This window comes from Solanum dulcamara, chromosome 8 (genome assembly GCF_947179165.1).
Source record: "Solanum dulcamara chromosome 8, daSolDulc1.2, whole genome shotgun sequence".
Classification (NCBI taxonomy): domain Eukaryota; kingdom Viridiplantae; phylum Streptophyta; class Magnoliopsida; order Solanales; family Solanaceae; genus Solanum; species Solanum dulcamara.
In genome coordinates this window covers 66,617,863-66,639,365 of record NC_077244.1, presented here as the reverse complement: position 1 = coordinate 66,639,365, position 21,503 = coordinate 66,617,863, and the positions used below count along the sequence as shown (strand labels likewise).

Sequence of the window (21,503 nt, the reverse complement as noted above, 5' to 3'; positions counted from 1 at the left end):
TTGTTTTGAATTGGGTGAGGAAAATCTTCCCTGGAATATCTCTCTCTAAAGTTGAAGATCTATCGAAAATTGAATACAACTCCAAGGTTCGACGTATTTTGATACTGTTTTAACCACTTAGTTTAGTATTGTTCCGTGGCACTGCTTGAATATCAATACCAAAAGACAGACCAGAGGAACTCAAGGTGAACACTGAACAGTAGAACCATTGTAAAGAAGCAGGAAAAGATGCCTAATATGACACAACTAAACACATAAATAATGGCTTCAATTTCACCAATACAGCCTCTCTGTTCATCTAAGAAAATAGTCACATTAGCTTCTTTTCCGTTACCTTACCATGATACAACTGTTGGCATCAGCAGCTTCACCCGATACCACCATCCAAGTCAACTCTATGCATCAAGATGACACCAATGATAGTAATTTGTCAAAACAAATAACAAAATCCAGACAACAAATTGACAAACCAACCTTATGAAAACACATAAAACTCGAACTGAAACTGTTGAAGCAAACAAATTTAGAACTCAGAAAGGAGAAACTTTAACTGCCTGATACCTAGAATTATAAGGAAAAAAGGACACAAGGGTTTCCCATTAATGCCAAATTGGCCAACTAATGCAACAAAATTTGCATAAATTCTAAGTTGCTTCTCAATGAACTTGTGACCTAACATGTTACATGAACAAGTTGGGTTTTGTAGCCTTGTATGTAGTCTTGAGTTTCCTAGTAGGTGGTCTGACTTTCTTCAACACCAAGGGAAACTTGATTTTGGAGTCATGGAACTGCTTGGTGCTCTCCCTCTTGCACAGTTTAGCTGGAATAGTGGCTGTCTTAATGATCTGGATGCAGTGATGGCGGACCCTGTGACGTGAAGCCATCTCTGTGTACATCTGTTCCACAGCTCCATTCAATGTGGTATCACGGTACTCCTTGTACATGTTGTGGTACCCGGTTCTACTCTGATAACGCAACCAAATACCGTAGTTCTTGATCTTAGTTGGGTACTTCTCAAAGATCTACAGAGACAAACATAACATTTCAGTCAATCATACAAAAAAATCATAGGCCACTTTAAAAGTGAAGTTCAAAAAGACCCGCAACAAGGTGTTTGGCCAACTTGCCCCTCACTCTCCCACTGACTTATCAATAAACACACATTTTCAAAATTGCTCCCTCTATTAACTCATTGCTTCCATCATTGAACTTGTCGAAGAAACTTTGACCCCTCATCTCCAAGAGACATATATGAGGAGTAATATCACCAGAAAAACCTCTTTTGTAATGCAAAATAGTGACAGTATGGGTGTAACAAATAGCAACAATATAATATTATGTTCTAGATTTTAAGAGCACCAAGCATCATCAGCAAAATTGTACTGAAAGTAACTGCACAACTCAAAACCAATGTGTCCCTGTAAAACTAAAAACTTGCAAAGGGAATCTAGGCAGAGCAGGAATCCTAATAAACAATTTGAAACATGAACAAGACAGGAAGGGTGGCTTGGACACCGCAGTTGTAGAAAATTGGCAAGCAGAACAGGAAGCCAGCAAATCCCCTCAACATGGAAACAATAGCAAATGACATTTGCAACACAAAGCTTTACAAACATATGTTTTTTATACCTGCAATATCATGTCGTACAAGGAGAACTATTTTCAAAATGTCAACTGTCTTGAGTTCACCTCTAGAACATTGGTAACAGAAATCCAGTAAGATAGTTCTTACTTTCCCATCTAACTGACTAAAAATATGTAAAATAGAAAGAAGAAAAGAAGGCAATAGATACAAGGTAAAACACAAAATCAATTTGGGGAACTGAGAAAGCATAGCTTTTCAAAGCATAAACAGACCCCAGCCGAAATAAATTAGTGTAAAATTAATATAAACATGACGGATCTTCTGATAAATCCAACTAATTTGGCGTTGAGACACAGTTGATTGATCATTATACTTCAATGTACTAGCTTTGACATGAAAAAAATTATATATAAGCAGATACCCGAAATAAATTAAAAATCACATTCATTCATCCATACAGACATCCCAGAACTGCAAATATATTACATCATACCTCATTAATAGCCAGCATCTGCCCGTTGCTCTTCTTAACCTTCTTCAGCTTTCTCAAAAAGTACCTTTTTTTCCCATTAAATCAACCAACATCCATTCAGTATAGTCACTTACCAATACACATTTAACTATCTAATAATATGCTTCTTACACCGAATGCATTCAGCTCGAACTATACATATAATTGAAATTTCTTTAAAACTATACATAACTATAACAAGCACGTATGCACTAAGCTACTTCGGAGATTATACTTAATACTAAGAATGCGATCATCGCCAATGCACCGGTACTCACCAGAACTTGGATTTTGCACGGACCTCATTGGTAGCCCAAAGCTTCATGCGGTAGATCTTTGGGTGTTCATCGGTCTCTGATGGAAGAGCTCTACCCACCACCTGGTACTGATGAAACTGCAAAACAGAACAAAAGCAAAGCTAGTATTAACAACTGAACCATAAGAAATGGGAAAAGAAAAAGCAAGTTCATGAGCTTACTTTGTAGGTCACCATTTTCAGTCCGGTACTCTCTCTATCTCTCTCCCTCTCCCTCTCCCTCTCCCTCTCAAGCTGCTCTGTGTCCGTCTGTTGCGACGTAGAATAAAGGATTAGGGTTTTTGTTTTGAAATTTAGCGAAACCATCGTGATCTGGGCTATAAAATGGGCCAGCCCAGACTGATGCAACTTTTATAAAAATCTGCCCAGTACATTTATAAGAGAAGTCCAGTAAGCAGTAACTAACTAACTAATTATTCACACATATCATTGATGTCCTTTTTCGAAATTGTATATATAGCGATAGTTTCATCCTCAATTACAAAACATACTAGTAGGCATATTTTTACAAAATGTAGCAATTGTTACGCAGTATTTGTGCTCAACTGAAATTCATTGTATCCGCGCACATAATAATAGTGATATATATTGTACGTATATTCATGTGTATATAAATATCTTTGTAGTGGAATACAATATATTCCAATGCATAACAATAATAAAATACATTGTACCCTCGCTTATACAATATCTCTGTCTAACTATATTAACGCGAATAATAAAACCCCAAATTTTAGCTATAGTATGCATTTCAAATAAATATAGGGCCTTAATTTGCTATGTCACGTCATTTTTCCTTTTCCTTTTAATATGGACACATTGTATCATTTGTGATTTAATATGTATCTCTTGTTTTTATAAAAGGAGACCAATGTAATTAAGTTACCATTTATAACTTTGGGGCTTTGGCTGTCTTGATCAATTGGGACATACTCGAGGCATGTACGTGTCCTTCTTTGCCTTGTTATAGAACTCTTATTTGCCTTGTCGAGAAAAAGTGGAACCAACATTTTAGTGTTTACAGTTTGTTGAACATATTTCCTCAATAACCATAAAACTGTCAATATATTGTTAATTGATCGAAAATAAAAGTTGTTTCAACGTTAAATGGAATATCATATTGTAAATTTTCTTAGACGACAATTGATGGGAGGGGTGCATCAATGTTGAAAAGACAAATTAAATGTCTACTATAATTATTGATCAAGAATTGACATTTCTTATTTTGCTAAATATATTTAATATCATGATAAAGCAATCCGTACGAGTAAAATAGTTAAGCAATTTAGCATGCAGGGCCTTAATTTGAGACGGGGCTATACATTTATTCTTTGGAACACTCTTTTCTAGTCACAATCTTGTGGCACTTAATTTTCTTTTACGAAAAAAGCAAAATATGCATGTCCAATAATTTGGAAAAGCTAGGAAGAAGTATTTTATTTAAAGCAATAACTCTTGATCACGCTTACGTATTCTATATGGATAAGAGGGATCGGAGTTGCTCGAATGGTAAACACCCTTCACTTTCAATTTTAAGGTTTGTGAGTTTGAGTAAGCTGGAGCTCCTGGTGGAGGGGAGGGGAAAGTATACTATATGTATATATTAATATAGTGATAAAACATGGATGGTTCAACAACATGCTAGAGTTAATTACAAAACAAAATAAAAACTAACAACAGATCCAGCTCAAGCCAAACAATAAAATTTGGACATGTATAAATATTGTACTTTTATCGTGATTAATAAAAAAAATCGTCACATTAAAATGATTAAATTTTATCCATTATACATAGTCAAGCATTAAGCTAAAAGTCGCGATTCAAAAAAATTTAATTTAATAGGTTAAATTGATCATAAAATAAAATAAGACATGTTTTTTTCAATCCACTCTTGATTATTACTTTAAAGAAGTCTTAATTACATCAACACAAAGAATTGGGTATGAAACCCTTGACTCAAAGAATCAAAATTACATCCAAAGCAGTTTTCTTTATGTGTCTTCTTTTTCATATTCTGTTATGCATTACTTCTTAGAATTAAGTAGCACAAATAAAGGAGCGTAACCTTTTTATTAGACGATGGCATTTGTCAATAACTGATGATATAATTTTTGTAGCTTTTGTATCATGAAAAATAATATACAGTCAAATTATTCTACAGCATTGTTTGTTCCAAAAATTTTTGATTGCTACAACTATTATATATTTATAATAATGTTTGATATTAAATTATATTTTGATTGTTATAAAGATAGTTATTGTTGTTATATAGATATATTTCCAATAATTATCAATAACCAAAGAAACGAATTACAACGACTATTATATCCGCAAATCGAAACTCATATTAAAATTGTTAATCAAGGGAAAAATTATCTATTTAGGCAAGACTCCAAATTTTAAGCAATAAAATCCAGGTGAATCAAATTAGACAATACACTTAATTATGGTAAGACTTGTAATTTGTTATAAAGGTAATTGATTGCCTCGTAATACTGTGCCAATGTTTGCTTGTCATGCATCATTAAGGAGTGGAAGCTATCAAATTGGACACTAGTTATTATAAAAACTTAAAAGTACTCAATCATATTCAGAAATCGTTATACGAATTGTTATTTCATTATGTGTAATGAAATTGCTACAGTACATATTCAAACCCCAAAAATAAGAGAAAATAGCAGATGATGGTGATATTTCCTATGACCAATTACTATGTAATGAACTAATGACCAAAGCATAATACACTATGTAATGAACTAATGACCAAAGCATAATACACAAAACTCCTAAATATAAGTGAAAAGATCTAGGTAATCCTAAATCAAATGAAATATAATCAAATTTAGATAATGACATCTAGACCTTAGTCTAGGCAATCAATAATCCTAACGTCTTAATATAGCATCTCTTAATTTGGACTAACACAATCTATAACATAATAACATAGAATAGTTATATATAGCTAACTAGAGCAAGAAAACTAAAAATTACTAAAGGAGATTATTATTATTTTTTTAAAAAAAAACAGCTAGAGGATAAAAAACTACCCGATATAAACTAAGAGTCAATTGTCCTTCATATTGTTAGTCCAGTACAAGTCATCAATTATTAAATATTTTAGTTTGAGCCAACCGAAAAAGAAATTTACATAAACGAAAATAAAAATATGAAATTTTAAGAAAAGACAATGAAGAAAAAAAGAAAACTGCATTACTTTTTTTCCTACTTTTATATTATCATTGTAATCATCATTGTGTTATGTGTACTATAAACAACGACTAATGAATAATCAACCTTTCAACATCTATAAATAATACATAGTTATTTCACATTAACTACTCAAACTAACTAATGTTATAATGGCCACTAGCCCTAGAATGTTAAGCAAGAAACTTCTTTCATTCATCCTAATCATTTACATGGTGGTGGCACCACCACCGGCTAAGGCGGCGGTCACGTGTTCCACTGTGTACGATGGCGTTCATCCATGTCTTAGTTATGTGTTATTTGGTGGAAGTGTTTCTACAGACTGCTGTAATGGACTTGAATCTCTTATTGTTGCCGCTACTACCACTGCGGATCGTCAAAGCGCATGCTCGTGCGTGAAGAGTCTTGCATCGCATGCCACGGACGAAGAACTTAGTCGTGCCGCTAGTATCCCCGGACAATGTGGAGCAAGCGTTCCTTTCGAGATTAGCCCAAATGTTGATTGCTCAAAGGTGAAGTGAAGAAAAATAGGTCGAAGAATGGAAAAGGAGCTAGTGTCTTAAGTGGTCATACTTTCTAAATATAGTATATCAGCTACCAAAATAATTCAATATTTTTCTTCTTTGGGTTTGATGTATAAATTAAGATTCTTTTCTTTGGGGGGAGGAGGGAGGGGGGGGGGGTTAAAAGAGGTTAATATTATATATTCTTAGTTAAGTCAGACATAGTAGATAGTTCAGTCTCACTGCCATATTTGGTGATTACAATAAGATTATCAAAACAGACTAATTTATTATAAGTTGATAGAGTTGCTAGTTTACTAGATGACAGTCCCTCTTTATCATCTTTTAGAACTTTTTTGATGAGGGTTGTACAAAACATGGGGCTGATTGCTCCTTGTTAACTTGGAACCTTGCTTAACCAAATTATCTTCTACCTTGTTTTCTCTGCAAAAACTATGTCGGACTACTAGATTCAACAACTTCTTCAAAAATGACCTGCACGAGAGAGCAATAGATTCGTAAGTCGGTTGATCATGTAATAGTAGTGGCAAAATTTAAGTGAAGACAGTTTCCACTTGAATTGGATAGAGGTTAAGGGAGTGGAAAAGTTGTAGGCCTGTTTGGAGGGCTTCAAATTCAGCCACGGTGTGACTGTGGCTATAGCTTTTGTTAGCAAAGCCTACAATCCAGTCACTATTTGTATTCCTAATGACTCCCCCCTCTTCCCCCTCCGTCCTTATCATTTAAGAAAGATCCGTCGGTGTTGAGTTTGTAGTGAAACCATTTGATAATGATGTTTTTTTGTGACCTCTCCATTACTTAAATTCTATAATTTTACTTTTTAAGGAGTCAATTGAAACAATGCTGGCTCTGTTATTCTAAGTATTGTTATTACAGTTTAGCCATATATACCATAATGCGAATGGGAAAATATCTTCCCATTTGTAGGTGTTGTGAAGAGGTCTTGTATGTTTTTAAAGTCTAGAGCCAATGAGTATAAGAGTAGGTGATGGACGAGATGTTAAGGCCTAAATTTAACCTACATTTTTTTGTAATATAACAGTGTAGAAAAATATATTTCGTGATTTTTTGCTCTAGTTTATATATTGGGCAAAGCGGGTTCAAGGTGGTGAAGATACTTTTTGGTAGGTAATCATTCAAGCGATCGAACATTGCTAAAAGAAGAATTTTATTTTATTAAGGGTGTGTAAGGCAAGTTATGTTGTCTTTAAGGGGTTAATGATGTGACAAACTGATTTAGTGAAGAATATTCTATTTGGGTTATAGACAAACCGTACAAGGGCCTATAAATTAAGATATACTATTTGAGAAGTTGGCCTCAAATCAAATTAGTGTGCTCCATAATTTAATTCTAATATGATTTCATATTTCGATGAGATCATTATATTTTTAAACTCCGTCTGATTAAATAAAGTTTTATAAGTTGTAACAATTAACCAATATGATGAATTTATCACGTCATTTACATATGTAAAGATCCAGAAAACATAATTGTTCGAATAAATATTATGGAAATAAAGTCTCTCTTCAAGCTTAAGAAAATGGAGGGGGGGGGGGGAGGGAGATCTCAAGTAGGTATTTATTTTTGATTGAATTATGATCGAAATCTCAGTGATACACCTTAACTTAACTAGTGTCCTATTACCTTCCCCTCCGAACTCATTTTTTCGCATATTTTTGCATATTTTGTGCTGATGTGGCTCCTTCAACCAAGTAATTTGGTAGTATTTGTACACGCTCGCCTGCCACATTAATAAATCTATTTTTTATTTTTTAAAAGTTTTTTATTCTTTTTAAATTTTCTTATTTTCTTTATCTTGTATTTAAATCTATCTATATATAATAGGAGAGGCAAAAGTGTCATGTTAGCGCCATAATTATTCTTGAATTTTTTGTTTTTTAAAAAGCAATTAAATATATATAATTAAAATCTGATTAACAAAAATATTGAAAATTTAACAATTCTAAAAATTTTGTGTGAAGTTATCATATTTTTAATCTGAAACCAATTAACAAAAAAATAATACAATAAAAAATGCGAATTGACAAAAAAAAACTATTTGACAACTTTAAAATTGAAAATTTAACACATCTAAATTTTTTTGTGGGAAGTTATCATATTTTTAATCTGAAACTGATTCATAGAAAAATAATACAATAAAAAATGTCAATTAACAAAAAAAAAATCGACAACTTTAAAATTAAAAATTTAACAATTCTAATTTTTTTTGTGGGAAGTTATCATATTTTTAAATAACAAATTTATCAGTTTTTAAAAAATAAACTGCATGTTCCTATCCCTAACTTACAAGCACACGTTATATTCTAATTTGAATTCAAAATTTAACCATAGCAGTTCAAACGGCCACTAACCCACATTTGATTATTTTTTTCTTTTGACATTTAAGGATTAAAGTTGTAAACTTTTCAATGTATCCAGATAATTAAAAGGTTCTTGGTGAGTAAATTTGTTGTTTTTGTTTTGTTTGTGATTATCATATTTTGATTTTATATTTCGCAAAACTGATACATTAGATGCGTGGAAGAGGAATTCTTATAATGTGTTCAATGATAAGACAGTGGCTCTATTGTTATTCTATAATTTGTAGTAGTAACATAATCAAATTTGAAAACTTTTCTTCCGTATTGCATAAATGTTGGTATCTAAAGCAGTGCTTAATCAGTTTATACACTCTCAGAAAATCACAAATTAGTTCTGATATTCTCCTCAAAATGTCGCATATTTCAATTGATATAATATTACTTGCCCTGATCTTTATCCTTAATAGTTAGCTGATTTCCAAATTAATTTCAGTGTGTTTGATTTGTTATTTAAGACAATTTCAATTTTAATTTAAAGTCCTTTGTAAGATTTATAAAAAAAAAATTGAACAAGTTAATTGACATGAACTTTGTAATTGCAAATCATGCCTCATTTTATGTGCTAAATCAATTTTGTATTTGTTCCATGTTATAGAAAATGGAGACTTATGTTGAAGAAGTTATGCCATAAAGAGAATGTTTGTGCACTTGAAGGTTTAGATGAAAGAAATCTGTTAGGTAAATTTTATTTCTCATGTCATATTTATTTTTATATAAAGGAGAGAAAAATATTGTCACATGTCATCATCATACAAAAATAATACATTTTTTATATCTTAGAATTGTATGTTATTTTCATTTAATTTTAGTGAAGTTAATCTAATACTTGCTTATTTCATTTTTTTTCTGTTAATTTTTCACTCAATCATATATATTAACATGTTCATTATTATTGAATTGTTGGTAATATCTTCACATATGTTAAAATGCTTATGTGCAATTGAGAAAATTAAGTTATTATGATTTTACTAATTACTAATATAATAGTATAAATAAATGTGTGATATTATTTATTGGCCTAATTTATGCATATTACACCTCTTTCTTATATGTTTTTGGTAATAAACAGATAAGGTGGCTTTGTGTGCGAAAATATTACAATTAGAATATGAATAAAAAAATGAATTAAAATGTAAAAGGGAGAAATTAAAAAATGTCTAATCAATTAGTGATTAAAAATTATATTTTCTTACAAAAAGGGAGATGATAAATAAGAAGTCATGATATATAACTACTGTACATAATGTACTATTTCATTGGGATAGTCATGAATGCTTATAAATAGTTTTTGATTTTTTATTACTTATATATTTTTATCATCTTTGATTAATTGAGATTTTTTTTTGTAACAGTGACATGCTAAATTTAGAGCCAGAAATATTAAGGTATTGTTCCAGTTTCCTTGCTAGTGTAATGAAAAATTGTTAGACTACAATCTTGACCAGAGGATTGAAATGGACGGAGTAATATTTATGATAGAGACTATTGATACTTCAAAAGAAGGAAGAATCATTCCCAGTGTGATCATCAAAACGATTAAATTAAGTATTTGAACAATTCTATTTAAAAGCCATGTTGCATGCATTTTTCTCTTGATTTTAAAAGGTTTATGTATTTATGCTTACTTTTTCATTTACTCTTTTCTAATTTTTTTCTAATAATATTCCCATTTTTTTTAATTTCTACACAGTATTTGTTTTTATGTTAGAGTCTAAAATATTAATTTAGTTGGATCAATATATTGTGTACGTAGTCCTAACACTGTGACTAATTTTATTGTACCAGAAAATCATTTGATAAAAAAGTACTTTTAGATTCTCTACATCATATATCTTATATTGTGTTATATTTCTATAGAAATATCAACGCATCGCGCGAGTATATATACTAATTAAGTTAATACACATAAAAAAAAATTAAAAAGAAATCCATGTATTTAAACTTTTTTTTACCTTCATTTATTGTCTTTTATCTTTTATTTCTATTTTATTTACTTTTTTTATTTTCTTTGTCTTTTCTTTTAATTTGATTTCAAATTTAATCCAAATCCCTTGTATTTAAAATAAGTTAATTTCGAATAGATGTCAAAATAAGTGAAGAAAATCAAATAAAACTAAAAAAAAATTAAAACGTTAAAAATTAACGGGCACTTTTTAATTGTTTTTTAAAAAATACACATAATTTTTTAAAAATAATTAAAAGTGAAAAGATAAGAAATTAATGAAAGAAAAAACAAATTTTAAAGTGAGGAAGAAATTAAAATAAATATTTTACATGGAAGGAAATGAAAATAATTAAAAATATATAAATCTTAATATCATTAATTATGTGTACTAACTAATTATAAAGCTATCAAAAAAAGGACATGTGTCCAATTCTTTCACTCATCATTTGCCTTCAAAAGAGTGTGCACACTTTTTATGTCATGTCAGCTTATAGGGTGTATTTATTTCATTATAAAATAGTATAGGGGTAATAGAACCCTAGTTAAGTTAAGGTGTGTCGCTAAGATTTCTGTCATAGTTCAAGGGGTACAACATTATCGATTATATTTCAAGATGCCATATTAAAACATACTCAACAGTGTCACGATCCAAATTCAGGTCATGATGACGTCTACTATAACCCCCGAGTAGGCAAGCCAAATCCAACTAAAACGGAAGTCAAACCTCAATTTAAATAAACAATTAATAACATAAGAAGGCGGAAGTAAGACGAATATGACAAAAGAAATCGGGCCAAGATATAGATATGTAAATATGATAATATACAAGAATGCCCGAAAGTAACCAAAAGTGACGAATTGACGCTAGACCAAACTCCGGACCTGGTGTCACATATATAGGAGCTATTAGGTACAAAAGCTAATAATATATGAATATACAACGCAAAACTGATTGTCCAAAATATAAAAAATACAAGTCAATGCAAAAGAGGGAATATAACAAGTCTTTGAATGTCGGGAGCTCACCACAATCCGGATCTGGTACCACTGCGGATGATCAGGCGTACGCTGGGAGTGGCTCGAACTGGGAGCTGCATCAAAAAGATGCAGAAGTGCAGTATAAGTACCAAAACATGGGGTACTCAGTAGGCATCATAGACCAACTGAGCTCAGAAAGAATAAATATATAATAAGCAGTACGATGATACTAATAATAACAGGGAAGAAGCATAAAACTACGAGTTCAGGGAAAAGGGTACGAAAAAATCATACAATAGTCAAGTAAATTCATCCAATCATGTAATCACATTAATAATCTCAACTCACAAAATACCAGAAGAATGCACAAGTGTAAACTAGTAGATATGACTCAATATCCCCCAAAAGCATTATGAAACACCCAGAACAACCCTCGAGCTCGTCAAAAAAAGAGCACCCGAAATCATACCTCGAGCTCATCAATAAGGAAATAATAACCCGAAATATGTATCAATGGGTCGCCCGAAATTCACACCTCAAGCCTATCAATATTACATAAAGTGTAGCCCAAAGTCAATAAAAAGGTCGTCCAAAATTATACCTCAAGTTAATCAATCATGAAATGCCATAAATAAAATATCACAGATATTTCCTTAAATTCCTCATACTTATCTATTAATCCATGGTCTTAATCTCACAATTTATTGTTTCTTTTAAAAAGATTTTTAACACCGGCGAGGTAAAAAAGACAAGTAGTATGTCAAAATTATATATCACTCAAGACGGGTAAAATTTTATCAAAGACACCATATCACTAACCTGAGACTTCGGTGTATCGAAAGCACAGCCTCGGGCCCAACATTTAAATATCACAAGCAAACAAGGCATAAACATATGTCAAAATCATAACAAGTGGCCAACCGAAACCAAACAAGTCAAACAAGCGGCATCTTAAGTTCAAATCACCTATGAGCAAGTTCTAAGGATTCTAAACGATGTAAACAAGTCAAGCTAGCACCTAGACTAAGGCTCCAATGGCTAAAACCCAAACTAGATACTAACGATGATCATCGGCTCCAAAATGCTCAAGAGGATATCAACACCTAAATCACCAACCTAATCACATGTTACCACCCAAGAGTAAGCCATAACCTACCTCAAGGTCAAAACCGCACACAAACCGCTAAACATGAGCTTTTCCTTTTGGGTCATCTCTGAACGATGCCACTCTATCAAATTATCGAAGAACACATCAAAACAAAACCAATGATATCCATATTACTATAATTAAAACGAAACTAAAATTGGGTTAAGATTCGACATTGAGACCCGCACACAAAATTAAAAAATCAACTCCATCATAAGGTCCCAAATAGCTCAAGGAACTTCACCCCAAAATGGGAAAATTTCGAGCACCGAAAGACCTAAATACAACCCACCAATATCAAGCCCTAGAATAGCCAAAAGTGCAAGAAAATAACAAATTTATGCGAAACTTACAAAATTTTTATAATGAGAAAGGGTCCCGAAATGTTCCCACAAGAATTTCCAACGCATCGGAATGAAAATGATCGAAAATGATCAATATTTTCTCCCAAAATTTGTGTTTTGATATGTTGGAAATGAGAGAAAGAGGGCTGGCAACGGGTCTTAAAAGACCACACTGTCAGGCCTCCCACTGACTTTCTTGAACGCAGAGAACAAACAGCTTAACCTCTATGCACGCAGACTAGGGCCCGCGAATGTGGAGAACAAAAGGTCTCACCTCCGCAAACACGGTCAAGGGCCCACATACGCGGAGAGTAAATTATAGGTGCACCAGTAGCTGTGCTGGTGCATTTCTCCAAGAGGAAAATGTCCCTCGATGGGGGCTTGGAACTCATTCGGAATCTTGTTGACGCAAACAAGCTATGCTACCCAACTGGAAAAGCATTCCAGACTCAACGAAATCGACAAATTTCCCAACGGAGGTTGTTTCGATGAAATATTGACCAAAGTCAAAGCTTTTTCAAAGAAAACACTTAAAATGCACAAACGACAAAAACTCATTCTGATCACCTTGAAAACCGACCCAAAGGTCATTCTAGACTAAACTTGATGTTCAGAAGCTAACCGCACTGATGAAATTTTCATTCAAGCGTGTTTACTCAAAATATTGATTGAAGTCAGCTTTTGGCCAAAACTTAAGTTAAAACGACAAAACTACCTAAACTCAAAACAAAGACTCCAAAACCCAAACCAACTTTCCTTCTAGACCAAAATGGACCTTTCAGAGCTGATAAAATCGTAAAGATTCTCATACGACGCCCGAATCCCCAGTTGTTGACTAAAGTCAACTCCTTCAAGACGTAAGCCTAAAAAATGACCAAACTACCTCAAAACTCAACCGAATACCTTGGGGAGCATGCCACCTATCCCAACATCACATATGAGCTATAAAGAAGCTATGAGAAGGGGTAAAATTGTAAAAGCATGCAAAAGTACGAAAATGACCTTGAAGGTCTTTACAAACAGACAATAATTAATACGTGTGGGAGACGTTCTCTCCGTCACATTAATAATAAATTACTGTTAATTAGATGAGAAAAAATGCATAAATTCACCCCTGAGTTTGTTCCAAAAACTCAATTATACGCTTAAACTACTATGACGATTTATTACATACCTGTACTACTTAAAAGTGAATTTATTTACCCATGAGATGTATAACACCACTCTCATAATGGGAGGTGTATTACACTCGCGCTACATCACTGTCACATCACTACCATATCAGATTTCTTATCAGATTTCAAAAAAAAACTCCATGTCATCAATTGCTTCTTCTTCATTGAATACCACCATGGAACCGCTAGTATTGCCACCATATCACTATCAAATTCATATATTCCACCATAAAAAATCAAAACCATCTACGATCAAACCCATATAAATTTAAAATAACGACCACAAAATTCAACATCCATAACTTGTCATGCCCTGAGAGGGTATTCTAGGTGTGTCGGTACTCAGAGACTATTGCTAGTCTCCAAGCGAACCACTTGGCCTGTTCACACAATCATTCAATCAACATCTATTAGTATAAAACTTAACTCATCAATATGATCAAATAGATACTTATAGAATAAGGTCAAATGCCGACAATTTGTCTAATCCAATCAACAAGACTAGTACGAATGAAACTAGCCAAAAGACAATATCAACTCAACAAATCAACAATCTAGTATATGAAACCTCTATCACTACTATCTAAATAGTGCAATGACAGGTTTGTGGCTACCTCAATTCAAATGAAGAAAACTAAACTCAAAAGCTTAAAAGATAAATGTGGTATCCTCCGAAAATAGGGAAGACTCACCAATCAGCTAAATATGAATAGACCCTCAATGATGTGTCTGTTGATGATCTTTAGTACATGTCCCTGCATCATAAAATGATGCACGCCCAAATAGACATCAGGAGCATGTAATATGGCATAATGAAACATGTATAAAGTAGAATTATCAACTCAGATAACTCAAATCAAGAAGTAAGAAACTCTATCAGGATGTCATAAGTCTAAAGCAAGAGTAAGGTTTAGACATAGACCAATCGTATACTATCCAATCAAATCAAATCAGAGTACAATCAAGACGTATATGAGAGTTTCTCTTATCCGACAACAATCAGTTATAAGCCAGTGATCGTACAACACGCTCGTTGCTGTTGCCACAACTGTCTAATACTTTTGCTAGGGTAAAGGATAAATCATCCAATCATGGATCCAATCAATCAATCAAGTCCTATCTTTTCAGGACAATAAAAAAAAGACATCTGGCTTTAATGATTCAATCCTCTCCTACGCTGGCTACGTAGTTATTGGATTTGAGTTATTACTTACTCTTACCCAATTCGATGTTTGATACTCCTCCCAATACTCAATGCTCATAAGATAATTGATTCTAATCAACCAATCAATAAGTCTCATACGAACTCTTATCAGTTCATCAGTTCTATCCAATCAATCCTTTCAACCAATCAATCTTCTAATCATTCATTGAAGAGTAGTTGGGACAATCATTTATGACAACATTTAGTTGAGACCATTCAATTGGGTTGAATAATGAAGATACAAAGACTATCAAGTTTCATCAAGACTATCATCATGCTCACATCCTAATCACAATTATGCATTCACAAGTTCAAGGCTCTAGACTCAATCCTCAGGCATATACATTCAATATTTGTCAAAATACTGGGTTTATGAAATAAGTAGTTTAAATCATTTGTTCAAGAAACAAGTTCATAAAAAACATCAATTACGTAATATTATGTAAAATATGTAAATTTAAGGAAATTCTCTTGAAACACAATCATGGGGACCCAATTCATTTATAAATCAACCTATCACAATCATGGGGCACATTGAATAACAATGTTCATGCTTTAGTTTAGCCTTACACATCTGGAATGAAGACAACCAATCAAACTAGCAAGATTCTGGCTTGAAATTCTTGAACCATATCCTTTTCTCCTCCCCTTAACCCTAGTTTCTTGTGCTTGAATGCGTAAAGAGTCTAAGAAATGGATTTAGAAACTCCTATAAGGTCGAAAACAACCTATATCCTTCATGAGTTAAGTATAGGAGAGGTGAGGAAAAAACTGAAGCTCCTCACTGTCATGCCTCGACTCTCCCTCGGTTCGTTCGGAAATCATGGTAGTCTTTTCATGGAGATTATTGGGAATGAAACTGAAAAAAGTACGAAAAAATACACATAAATCACATTCGTCAAATGCGATTTATGTACAAAAGTCTTACAATACATAAAATGCACTTGTCAAATGAGTTTTATGAATAAAGTGAGAAACTAAACTAGGTGGGGGCAGGTCCGCGGCGTGGACTTGTCGCACACTCTTCTGGTTAGGCTGTTTTTGCCCTGAAAAATTATCTTTTGGTTGACCTAAAATTCAATCGAGATCACTTTCCCACGTGATTTTTTCCCTGATCGATATTCCGACCTCGGATTGGCCAAAAAAGTTAAGGATGGTGCGTTGTGCGACGTTCTTTCATCTAGGGGTATTTTAGTAATTTTATCAGGTGTAACATAACCAAACTCATTACTAAAATCACATCATCATCATCAGAAGGTACAAATCCATCTCCAAATATCACCATCACTACTATCAATATTGATTTCTTTTTCTTCACCACCTTCAATTTACTCTTCTTTGTCACCCATCACCAACAAATTCATCACTATATTTTATTTTTTAAACTCAATCATCAATTTTATCAATCACCAACAAGATCAAAGGAAAAAATCAAATATAATGGAGATGGTAAAATCGGATAAGAATTTAAATAGGATATGATGGAAGGGGGAGGGGGAGAGGATTATGGTGGAGGAGGGAGAGGGGTGGGGTGTAGTGAGTAGGAATCAAGTATGGAAGGTGATGAAAAATAAAAAATAAAATGAAGAGGAAGAAAAAACGGGTTGAATGTGAAGAAGAAGAAGAGCTAGAGTAGGGTGGTGGTAGAAAGAAGATTTTAATTAAATTTTTTTACTTTATTTTTTACCAAACGCGTCTTTTTTTTTATTTTTTTATTTTTTTGCCACGTCAATTTTAAGGGTAAATAAATTTATTTTTAATAATACAAATGCATAATAGATCACCATAATAATTTAAACTTGTAACTGATTTTTCGAAATAAGTTCAGAAGTAAATTTATGTTTTTTTCCTTAATTAAACTATTGATTAAGATATTCTTTGTTACTTATGGATTAATATATGTGTTGATAGTAACAAATATAATATTTAAAGTTGGATAGTGGATAAACTTGTAGGCAAATGCCAACCCTTAAAGCATCAAATGCTATTTTCAGTTATTGAGGCAACACTTTAGTTTCTTGTGTAAGGATATTAGTCCAGACATGATTATGATATAAATCGGTCAAAATGATTTAAGCATTCTTTTTAGTTTATCTACACATTAGATAAATGCTCGATGATTATAAATTGGTTATCTTCAACTTATAGTTTCTTTTAGCTAATCACTTTTAGTTTGAAACTATTTTATCCTTATATTTTTTTTAATTCTTAAAATATCTTTTACAACAACAAAATTTGTAATTTCCTCCTTTTTCCAAATCCTTTGTTCATCATTTCCATACAATAATACTTTTATAAAAAGAATTAATGATTTTTTAGCCATTTTATTAAAAGAATAATTTATCAATGTTTTTTTTCCACCAAAGCACATCAACAATTTATTATACTTTCAATAATTTTATCCAATCATAAAATTATTTATTTATAAAATTAAACGCTTATCGATCCATTATTTATAATCAATTAACCTAATTGAGATCATCATGTATGCAAGTGAGTCCAAAATAATCAATCTACTTACATAAAACAAAATCGTTATTTAAAGTTATGCGGCTTATTTTTTGTATATATAACTAAAAATCAAAATCTTGTGAAATAAGAATAAAATCATGGTAGAACTTTATAAGAATTCTTAATAATCTTTATGCATATTTTTCATTTTCTTTTTTTACATCTACATACTAATTAATACAACTAATTCATGACTTCGTTGTTGTAATTTCTAAGTATATTTTCTTTCATTTTTCATTTAGTATTCTTTTTTTTTTTCGGGAATAGACCCTACACGAGGCTCCCACCTCTCGTGCGCGGCCAGGGGTTAAGCCGCTCACCCCCAAGCTGTATTATACATAAAACAGAAAAAAATACAAGGAGGGGGCATAGACCTAACCTCCAATCCTATGGTGGTTCATAAGCTGGCCATCCTACTAAGGTCAGCCAACTCATTTCCGATACATGCACACGAAAAGAAAACCTAGAAACTATGCACCTAAAGGAGAGGACTCCTCTCGACACAAAGAAACTAGGAAAGCATAAATAAGGGGGGGACACTGTAATTGGGTGCTCAATTCAAGGGTGCAAGATGAAATAGTAAATCATGGAGGCTTTTTAATCTGTTTGGTCTTCCTCCGTCTGAAGCTGGGCAGGCCGACTCTATCTAGCATGTAGTATCCTCGAGTACCAGGAGGTAGCTGCTGGAGGGTGGTGTAGTGGCCAAGAGCGGTAAGAATGTGACTGTGCTTGGAGAGGGCATCCGCAGTGAAGTTTGCCTCCCTGTATACATGCCTACAAGAAAAGAAAGCAAATAATTTGGAAATAACAACAAGGTCATGAGTTACCTGGTGAAGGCTTCACAGAGGTTTCGCTTGATGATTGATCCATTTAGTGAGCAACTCCGAGTCAACTTCTAGGATAACGTGCTGAAAGCCCTTTTGAATGCACCATTTAAGTCCATAAACTGCCGCCTCTAGTTCGGCTTGATTGTTGGTTCCCTCCCCTAACGGTATGGCATAGGCGAAGATGAATTTACCCATGTGATCTCTTAAGATTCCACCCCCCCCAGTTGGCCCCGGATTACCCAACGCACTGCCATCAGTGTTCAGCTTGACGAAACCTAGTTGTGGCTTAATCCACGAGACTTGGGTGATCTTCATCTCATGAGTACACTTATCTATACAGGAGATGGTGTGGATCCAGTTCGAGGGCCAATGGATATAGGGGTACGCGACTCTAAGGAGATTTGAGATGTCCTTGAAAATTGCAAATTTCACTCTCGCCAAACTAGAACTCTTCCCCCTGTATTTGCTCGCGCACCTATTCTTCCACAAATTCCAACATATAAATATTGGGGTGGAGTGAAGGATAAGTTTGTGAGCTTCTGTGCGGTACTTGCGAAGCCACCAACTCATAACAAGAGGTTTGAGGGGTGTGGCTTCATGCCTTATGCCTAGGGAATCTGAGAAGTAGCGCCAAATATTCCTAGCGAATTGGCCAGTGCTGAAAATGTGCTCTATGGTATCCGGACCTGGAATATGGCAGCAACAACATGGAGTGGAATCATAGCCGAATGCAGTTAGCTTTTCCTCCGTTGGCAGCTTGCCTCTAAAAGCCCTCCACAACAAAAAAGAGCATTTAAAGGGGATGTTTTTGTGCCAAGTGTAATAGTCGGAAAATGTCTTGGTCCGGTGTTCCCTGACAACCTGCCATGCCGAGGAACATGTGAAGTTCCCATTGGTGTTAGGCTTCCAAATGGCCTGATCGGGTGTGTTTCCTTGCATCTGAATTGTGGAAGAAGTAATGAGAGGGACGAGTTGCACTGGTGCCAACTGATTTAGCATATCGATGTTCCATTGCCCATTTATAAGAAAATCAGCCACCCTCGCGTTGCTTGCGTTTCCCAATTCCTGCCTATAGTTGGTTAAGGGGCCGATACCTAGCCAATCGTCCCACCAAAAATAACACGAACCCGAGTGAAGCCTCCATTGAATGTGAGGTTCTGCAATGTGTTTGTTGTGCATCATGTGTTTCCATACAAGCGACTGGCCAGAATGGAATTTTTTTCTGATGGGGTTGGCTCTCTGACAGTATTTGGCTCTAAGGAACTCACCCCACAACGTTGATTTAGCTCTAAAGATCCACCATTGCTTGAGCTGGAGAGATTTACACACATCTGTAGTTCTCCTCAACCCAATACCTCCTTCGTCATATGGATAACAAAGTTTTTTCCATGAAGCCCAATGGTATTTTTTCTTGTTATCCTTCCACCCCCAGAAAAAATCAGCGGTGACTCTCTCAATCTGTTTGAGAGTAGTACGGGGGGGAGTAATGGCCGAAAGAAGGTGAATGGGGAGCGACTGAAGTACGTATTTCACGAGTGTAGCTCTACCGCTGTAGCTGAGGATTTTGGAGTGCCACCCTCTAATTCTGTTGACAACCTTAGAGACCATGTTCGTGTAGTACATGACTCTTTGTCTGCCAATGTACAGAGGACATCCTAAGTAGGTGATGGGACTATGCTTCTAAGTGAAACCCATAACCTGTTTCATCGTTTCCACATTGTCTTGGAGTGCATTGGGATGCATCATGAAGTGGCTCTTATTTTTATTTATAAGCTGCCCCGATGTCTTTTCATACAGAGTCAAGGTCTTCATGATAATTTGAAGAATTTCCCTCCTTCCGGAGGAAAATATGATAACGTCATCCGCAAAACTCAAATGGTTAATTTGTGGGCCTCTTTTCTTCATATAAAAACCATGATAGAAGTGGTAATTATGAAGACTATTCAGCATTCTGGAAAGCACCTCCGCTCCCAAAATGAATAAAGCGGGAGCAAGAGGATCACCCTGTTTGAGCCCTCTGGTGGAATGGAAAAAACTATGTCTAGATCCATTAATAATAACAGAGTACCAATTGTTAGACATGATTCGCCAAATCATATCAATAAAGGTCTCACCGAAGCCCATCCTTCTCAGTACCAGACAAGTATAAGACCAGGAGACTCTATCATATGCTTTGGCCATGTCTAACTTGATAACCACGTTGTCACCAATAACGGGCTTTCTGATATCGTGGATAATCTCCTGTGCTAGCATGATATTTTCGGAGATGCTTCTTCCTTTTACAAATCCAGATTGATTGGGAGAAATAAGAACGGGAAGAATCGGTGCAAGCCTGAGGCTAATGAGTTTTGATATGATCTTATTGGTGAAGTTACTGAGACTAATGGGTCTATAGTCAGAGAGTGTGTTGGGGTGATCTACTTTAGGGAGCAAGACCAAACAAGCATGAGAAAAGAATTTAGGCATAGCATACCCTCCGAAGAAAGAAGTAATGACTGCTAGTAGGTCCTCCGAAATAATCTCTCAGCAAGTTTGGAAGAATTTTCCATTCATACCATCTGGACCAACTGCAGAGTTAGGATTCATGGAGAAGACCACATGTTTCAATTCTTCAATGGTAGGCGTGGCTTGAAGGATTTCATTTTGAGCATTTGTGATTATTCTAGGAATGTAATTCAAGATGTTCTCCGGAATCGGAGATTGATCACCTGTGAATATTTGCTGAAAATGATCGCAAGCTGCTCTAGCAATGTGCTCGTCGCCCTGAATTCAATCTCCTTCTTCGTTAGTAACCTTGTGAATGAAAAGTCGCCTTCTCCTACCACGGATTAAAGCATGGAAATACTT

General features: G+C 34.1%; 2 protein-coding genes across 3 annotated transcripts; one reads left to right on the top strand and one right to left on the bottom strand.

The window, feature by feature from the left end:
* Window positions 1-461: 461 nt before the first annotated feature.
* On the bottom strand, window positions 462-21,395 carry LOC129900749 (60S ribosomal protein L18a-like). Of its 2 annotated transcripts, XM_055975772.1 has the most exons (5): window positions 21,392-21,395; window positions 2,575-2,631; window positions 2,375-2,490; window positions 2,079-2,142; window positions 462-1,022 (listed from the first exon to the last, which is right to left on the bottom strand). In XM_055975772.1, the coding sequence occupies exons 2-5, from the start codon at window positions 2,587-2,589 to the stop codon at window positions 681-683; spliced, it is 537 nt and encodes a 178-aa protein (XP_055831747.1). In that variant the 5' UTR covers window positions 2,590-2,631; window positions 21,392-21,395; the 3' UTR covers window positions 462-680. The 2 variants fall into 2 exon arrangements, with proteins under 2 accessions (XP_055831747.1, XP_055831746.1); XM_055975771.1 differs by lacking the exon at window positions 21,392-21,395 and having other exon boundaries at window positions 2,575-2,733.
* LOC129900750 (non-specific lipid-transfer protein 1-like) lies at window positions 5,772-6,140 on the top strand. Its single transcript, XM_055975774.1, has one exon. It carries the CDS (start codon window positions 5,772-5,774, stop codon window positions 6,138-6,140), a length of 369 nt encoding a protein of 122 aa, XP_055831749.1.
* Window positions 21,396-21,503: the final 108 nt, after the last annotated feature.